The 7,920-nt window shown below is 38.7% G+C and overlaps 1 protein-coding gene across 1 annotated transcript; it reads left to right on the top strand.

Moving 5' to 3' along the window:
* The first annotated feature begins 2,407 nt into the window (after positions 1 to 2,407).
* LOC140819156 (uncharacterized) lies at positions 2,408 to 6,502 on the top strand. The gene is made up of 3 exons (XM_073179167.1): positions 2,408 to 2,707; positions 4,418 to 5,295; positions 6,013 to 6,502. The coding sequence occupies exons 1-3, from the start codon at positions 2,408 to 2,410 to the stop codon at positions 6,500 to 6,502; spliced, it is 1,668 nt and encodes a 555-aa protein (XP_073035268.1).
* The last annotated feature ends 1,418 nt before the right edge of the window (positions 6,503 to 7,920 follow it).

Here is a 7,920-nt window from a genome sequence, read left to right as displayed (position 1 = left end):
CCGCAGCAAATGATTTCTTGGCGAACAAACACCGCACCCGCGGTCTTACTATCACCGCACCTGCGGTCATGCACAAACATTCCTCCGGAAATTGTGAAACTTTGAAGACTTTGAGGAAAAGGAGGGGAGAATGGTGTGCTACGTGATAGATCTTGTCTAGACTATAAAAGGTGTCTCTTTTTCATCATCTAGGTATGGAGAAAAACTAGAAAAAGGGTGGAGGCTATAAAGAACAAGATTGAAGATCAAGATCATCATCTTCAACAATTTCTTGTGCATCTTGGGACAAAATCTTCATACACTCCAAAACTCTTGTTCTAAGTTCTTTCTTTCTTTTATTTTGATATGTTTTGTTTAATATTTATGTGTTGTTGTTTTATTTTCCTTATTATGAACTAAATCTTAATTCTAGAGGGATGATGGAACAAAACTAGAAACCATGTGTGATGATTTATGATTTATGCTATATGAGATTTCCTTATTGTTCATTTGTATGTTTCTAATTTTAATGCTTTCAATTTACTGGCCATATCTTGAATGATGATTATGTTTATAAATTATCACTTGGAAAAGGGAATTTATAAACAAGAAAGGGAAAAATACATCAATAGTATTTTTATAGTTCGGGAGGACATATAGTGCTATTGAAGCCATTAAAAGACTTGAATGATTATTGTGTTATCTAATTTTAGATTGTTGATGGGGACGTTACAATCTTTTGTTAGATAATTAGTATCTACTTAGCACTCGGGAGAGGGAGTAGATGATTTTTAGAATTCTTAGCTAATGAATAAGAAGGGCAAATATAATATAGCTACACAAAATACACATGGTGGATAGTTGCGTGAAATCGGACCTCTAGATCTTTTATTCTATTGTTGTTCACTATTATTTGGTACTATAATTCAATTTAGTTTTAAATCTAATTATTGGTATAAACAACTTCGTCAATTGATTTTTCTAAATAAAATCAAGACTATTTTAATTACAAGCATTAATATAAATTTAAAAATACATTCCTCGTGGGATCGACACTTGTACTCAAAATTACATTTTACTATAACTTGACGTTGTGCACTTGCAAGAAATTAAGAAAACACGCAACAAGTTTTTGGCGCCGTTGCCGGGGAGTGTAAAATTTGGATTTATATTAATATTGTTACCAATTAGTCTAAATTTTAATTTAGAGCTATTTTTATTATACTACATTAAACACTGATTTGTTATTGTTTTTGATTAACAGTGCATGCGAAGATCGCAAAATCTTGACTTGCTTATCTTTGATCCTGAAATCGAAAGAACCGCAAGACGATTAAGAAAGGCAAGAAGAGAAGAGATTCGAGCAATGGCTGAAAACAGAGACAATGAAAATCCACCCCCTGCAATACCCATCAGAGATCATTTTAGGCCAGTATTGAATGCTCATTATTCTGGTATAGCACGAGGAACAATTAATGCAAACAACTTTGAGCTCAAGCCTGCATTGATAAACATGGTTCAACAGAATCAGTTTAATGGAGCCGCTACTGCAGATCCTCATCTACATCTCAGAACATTCCTTGAAATTACTGATACGGTAAAAATAAATGGTGTTTCTGATGATATAATTCGAATGCGTTTGTTTCCTTTTTCTCTTAGGGACCAAGCAAGAGGATGGCTCCAATCGCTTCCTTTGGGGAGTATCACTACATGGCAGGAGTTAGCAACCAAGTTTCTTGCAAAATATTTCCCACCTGCAAAGTCTGCACAGTTGAAAATCGAGATAAGTACTTTTAGGCAGACTGATTTTGAGCAACTATATGAGGCATGGGAACGGTATAAGGAGTTGTTGAGAAGATGTCCATACCATGGTTTTGAAGATTGGGTACAAATTGAATTATTTTACAATGGTTTGAATGGACAAACCAGAGGTACTGTGGATGCAGCAGCTGGTGGCACGATATTTGCAAAATCACCTGATCAAGCATATGATTTACTTGAACAGATGACCATTAACAGTTATCAGTGGCCGTCAGAAAGATCAGGAGTAAAGAAGCAAGCTGGAATTTATGCCATAGATCCTATTACCTCACTTACTGCTCAAGTTTCAGCTTTGACAAATCAAATTGCAGCAATGAATAAGACTGGTACATCAGAGGTTGAAAATGCATCGGTTGTTACTGAAGAACCACAAATTCCTGATGAGGCTCATTATATCAACAATAGGAATTTTGGTGGCTACGGAGGATATCGAGGTAACCCTCCCTCTAACACTTATCATCCTGGATTGAGAAATCATGAAAATTTTTCATATGCTAATAATAAGAATGTGTTGAATCCTCCACCGGGGTTCAATACATCAAAGGGGGAGGGAAAGCCTTCATTTGAAGATTTGGTAGGTACATTTGTTGCTGAGTCTGGAAAAAGGATGGCGAGAACTGAATCTCGTCTTGACAATATGGAGACTAACATGGGAAACATGGGTGCCACAATGAAATCTTTGGAAACGCAAATCGGACAGTTGGCCAACGCTCTAAAAGATCAGAACAAGGGGCAATTTCCCAGTAACACAGAGGTGAACCCAAAAGAGCAGTGCAAGGCAGTAACTTTGAGGAGTGGAAAAGAACTTGATGGTAAAAATTCCAATGATAAGGATGAGAAGGAGGTAACTGTTGAAGAAGTCGAAACTGAGGGTTCCAAAGCTGAAGCTGAAGTTGAACAACCTAAGGTATTTCAGCCGACTCTTCCATATCCGCTGAGGTTCAAGAAGAAGAAATTGGATGATCAATTTGCAAAATTTTTGGAAATTTTCAAGAAGATTCATATCAACATACCATTTGCTGATGCTTTAGAGCAAATGCCAAACTATGCAAAATTCATAAAAGATGTGATGTCAAAGAAGAGAAAGTTGCATGAGTTTGAGACAGTGAAATTGACAGAAGAGTGTAGCGCCATACTTCAAAGGAAACTACCACAGAAACTCAAAGATCCAGGGAGTTTTACTATCCCTTGTGTTATTGGTGGTTCTAGAATAAATAAAGCTTTGTGTGATTTAGGTGCCAGTATTAATTTAATGCCTTTTTCTATTTACAGGACTTTAGAGCTTGGCGAGGTGAAGCCTAGCACTATTTCCTTGCAGCTGGCGGATAGATCACTTACATATCCGCGGGGTATAGTGGAGGATGTTCTGGTAAAGGTAGACAAATTTATATTTCCTGCTGATTTTGTCATTCTAGATATGGAAGAAGACAAGGACACCCCACTTATCTTTGGAAGGCCATTTTTGGCCACTGGAAAAGCTTTGATTGATGTGCACAAGGGTGAGCTTACATTGAGAGTAGGTGGAGAAGAAGTCATGTTCAACATCTACAACACAATTAAAGAACCAAATGAGGTAAGTACTTGTAATAGCATTGATGTAATTGACTCATGTGTATCTCATGTTGGTGCAGGAAGATTGACAAAAGATTCCTTGGAGAGATGCTTGTTGGAATCGGCGTCAATACTGGATGAAGATGATTGGGATGTGCAAGAGGAATTACTTGCTCTCGATACATTGCCTATAGAAAAGATTAATGTGCATAATGTAGAATTACTTGAAGATGCAAATATAGAGGTAACAAAAGTATCCTCTGAATTGAAGGAACTTCCAAGCCACCTGTGTTATGCATTTTTAGGTGAGAAGTCGACGTATCCGGTAATTATCTCTTCCTACCTTTCATGTGATGAAAAAGATAAATTATTGAGAGTGCTGCGAAAGTATAAAACTGCTTTTGGATGGTCGATTTCTGATATTAGGGGAATTAGCCCCACTATATGCATGCATAAAATTTTGATGGAGGAGATGTATACTCCTTATGTGGATCACCAAAGGAGGTTGAACCCAGCAATGAAAGAGGTTGTAAAGAATGAGGTACTGAAATTGTTAAATGCTGGTGTAATTTATGCTATTTCTGACAGTAGCTGGGTATCTCCTGTGCAAGTTGTACCAAAAAAGGGTGGGATGACAGTGTTAAAAAATGAAAATGATGAGTTAATATCTACTCGTACTGTAACTGGTTGGCGAGTATGTATTGATTATAGAAAGTTGAACAATGCCACACGAAAAGATCATTTTCCATTGCCTTTTATTGATCAGATGCTTGATAGACTTGCAGGTTATTGTCACTACTGTTTCTTAGATGGATATTCAGGTTATAATCAAATTGCCATAGCACCAGAAGATCAGGAAAAGACAACATTCACATGCCCCTATGGCACGTTTGCCTTTAGAAGGATGCCTTTTGGACTATGTAATGCACCTGCTACTTTTCAGAGGTGTATGATGGCCATTTTTGCAGACATGGTGGAGGACATCATGGAAGTCTTCATGGATGACTTCTCGGTATTTGGCTCTTCTTTTGATCACTGTTTACATAACCTATCCCTTGTTTTGCAGAGATGCCAAGAAAAGAACCTAGTTCTTAACTGGGAGAAGTGTCACTTTATGGTCCAAGAGGGCATTGTTCTTGGACATAAAGTATCTTCTAAGGGATTAGAGGTTGACAGAGCCAAGGTGGTTGCAATTGAAAAACTCCCTCCGCCAAAGAACATTAAGGGAATAAGGAGCTTCTTAGGGCATGCCGGGTTTTATCGTAGATTTATCAAAGATTTTTCTAAGATTACTAAACCTCTGTGTAATTTGCTTGAAAAAGAATCCACCTTTATTTTTGATGATGATTGTCTGCAGGCATTTGAGAAGATCAAGAAAGCATTGGTAACTGCACCAATAATGATAGTGCCGGATTGGGAGCAACCCTTTGAGCTGATGTGCGATGCCAGTGATTATGCAGTGGGTGTGGTGTTGGGACAGAAACGTGATAAATTCTTCAGATCAATCTACTATGCAAGTCGTACCATGGATGCTGCACAGCAAAACTACACAACCACCGAAAAGGAGATGCTCGCAGTAGTATTCGCCTTTGACAAGTTTAGACCCTACTTGGTAGGTACAAAGGTAATAGTTTTCACTGATCATGCAGCTATCCGATACTTATTTGCCAAGAAGGATGCAAAGCCACGTTTGATAAGGTGGATCTTGTTGCTCCAAGAGTTTGATTTCGAGGTAAGGGATAGAAAGGGATGTGAAAATCAAGTGGCTGACCACCTGTCAAGACTTGAGCGAGAGGAGAAGGAAGAAGAGGGAGCTATACAAGAAACTTTTCCAGATGAGCAGCTCTTTGAGGTAAACTCTGTACTCCCGTGGTTTGCTGATATAGCTAACTTCTTGTCTTGTGGTACTTTTCCTCCAGATCTTAATCATCACCAGAAAAAGAAGTTCTTCCATGATATCAAATTTTTCTTTTGGGATGATCCTTGTGTGTATAAGAAATGTGCTGACCAAGTGATTAGGAGATGTGTTGATGGAGAAGATGCACACAAAATTCTGGAACAATGTCATTCATCACCGTATGGTGGACATTTTGGGGTAACAAGAACAGCAGCTAAGGTATTGCAATCAGGTTTTTACTGGCCTACTTTGTTCAAAGATAGCTATACCTTAGTGAAATCATGTGATAGGTGCCAAAGGTTAGGGAACATTTCTAGGCGTCACGAATTACCACTGACAAATATTTTGGAAGTGGAACTTTTTGATGTCTGGGGCATAGATTTCATGGGACCTTTTCCCCCTTCTTTTGGTCAATCTTACATATTATTAGCTGTAGATTATGTTTCGAAATGGGTGGAAGCAATCGCCACCAGTACTAACGATGCTCGTGTTGTAGTTAAATTTGTGCACAAGAACATTTTCACAAGGTTTGGAACACCAAGAGCTATCATAAGTGATGAAGGTACGCACTTTTGCAATAAAATTTTCAATTCACTAATGGCTAAATACAATGTGAAGCACAAAGTGGCATTGGCATATCATCCTCAGTCAAACGGACAAGCTGAAATATCCAACCGGGAAATCAAACAAATCTTAGAAAAGACTGTCAATACAAACCGGAAGGATTGGGCTATAAAGTTGGATGATGCACTGTGGGCTTATAGGACAGCATTCAAGACACCTATAGGAATGTCTCCATATAGGTTGGTTTTTAGTAAAGCCTGTCACTTGCCGCTGGAATTGGAGCATCGAGCATTCTGGGCAGTTAAGAAGTTGAATTTTGACTTGAAAGCCGCTGGTGATGAAAGAAAATTACAGTTAAATGAAATGGAGGAGTTCCGCAATGAAGCCTACGAAAATGCCAAGATTTATAAAGAACAGACCAAAAAGTGGCATGATAAGCTCATTGTACGAAAGGAACTAAAACCAGGACAACAAGTACTCTTGTTCAATTCCCGTCTTAAGTTGTTTCCTGGTAAGTTGAAATCGCGTTGGTCAGGCCCATTCTTGGTGGAGACAGTGTATTCTCATGGGGCCATCGAGTTGAAGTGCAATGATGGACGAACTTTCAAGGTGAACGGGCAAAGAGTTAAGCCATACTATGGGAATGAAGTAAGGCACCTCGACAACATTCTTTTGGGCGGGTCAACTTGATATCGACTCATGGTAGTCAGGCTGATGACGTTAAAACAAGCGCTTATTGGGAGGCAACCCAATTCTTTGATTCTTGTTTGCATTGTGATTTCAGTTTTTATTTTATTTTAATCATGTTATTTTTAGTTGTGTATTTTTAATATAGTGTATGTTTATATCTCCCCGAATTTAATGAATCCCAATTGTTTTCTTTTCAGGATTGAAAATTTGAGAAGAAAATATTTTGACAAAACAGGAGTGCCCTTACAGTCTCATAAGCACTGCACCTATACTTGAGGTGCATTCAAAATACAGAAAATTCGAAACAGGAGTGCACCCGCAGCACAAAAACAGCGCCCTCGCGCTAGGAGTGCCGAGTTGACACCGCACCCGCGGTGCTTCCATTACCGCACCCGCGGTAGTGCACTAAGGAGAAACACGCTGAACTGCCGAACAGAGAGCGCCCCCGCGCTTCTTAACACGCCGCACCCGCGCTGGCTGCCGAGACAATAGCGCACCCGCGGTACTTAAATCACCGCCCCCGCGCTGTGTCGATGGAATAAATTCATGCAAATGCCGAGAACATAGCGCACCCGCGGTAGTTTAAGACTGCCCCCGCGCTGAAAATTCGAACAGGTACCGCACCCGCGGTGCTTCCATTACCGCACCCGCGGTGTGCCATTTTAAGAACAAAATCGGGCATGCTTCTCCATTTCCGAAAATTCCTTCTCAAGAACACCTCTTCCATTTTCGAAATCTACTCTCAACCAACTCTTTTCACACTCATTTTTTTTTGTGATTCCTTCCTCAAATTTACTACTCTCAACCAAAATATCTTAACCCATTCCATAAAATATCATTTCTTTCCATCAAATTCACAAATCAAACCTAGGGTTTGAAAAGGGGTTTCGAATTTCTTCAAGATTTGAGTGGAAATTTGTTTTTGTTCTTCAAGAAACATTTCAATAAAACAAAGGTGAGCAAATTCTAGCAAATTTGTGTCTAAATTCGAAAATTATTGGGAAGGAAGAAATTATTCATCTTGTGAAGAATATTGTTGATGTTGGGATTATTGATTGATTGATTATTGTATACATTGTTGAGGTGTGAAATTTGTGAAGTTGTAGTTTGGGAGATTGAAATAATCTTGTATTTGAAAAGTTGGGTTGCATTGAGGTTGTGTTGCAAGGTGTTTGACAAAATGCCCCTGAAAAAAAAGTCATCAAAGGGTGCTTCTTCATCAACAGCAGTGAACTATGATGCTAGTAGATTTTTTAATGAAAAAGCGGAGGAACAATATGGGAAAATTTTGATTCGAAGCATTATCAAGGAGAGGGGTTTTGATTTTAGTTACCCTGATACACAAATTGAACAAATGCTTAAGGATCGACAATGGGAGGAGTTTGGAAGACAGCCACAGGATGCTGTCATATCATTGG

This window comes from Primulina eburnea, chromosome 18 (genome assembly GCF_022965805.1).
Source record: "Primulina eburnea isolate SZY01 chromosome 18, ASM2296580v1, whole genome shotgun sequence".
Classification (NCBI taxonomy): Eukaryota; Viridiplantae; Streptophyta; class Magnoliopsida; order Lamiales; family Gesneriaceae; genus Primulina; species Primulina eburnea.
The sequence above is the reverse complement of the archived record's forward strand: the minus strand, read 5'-3'. Positions and strand labels throughout refer to the sequence as shown.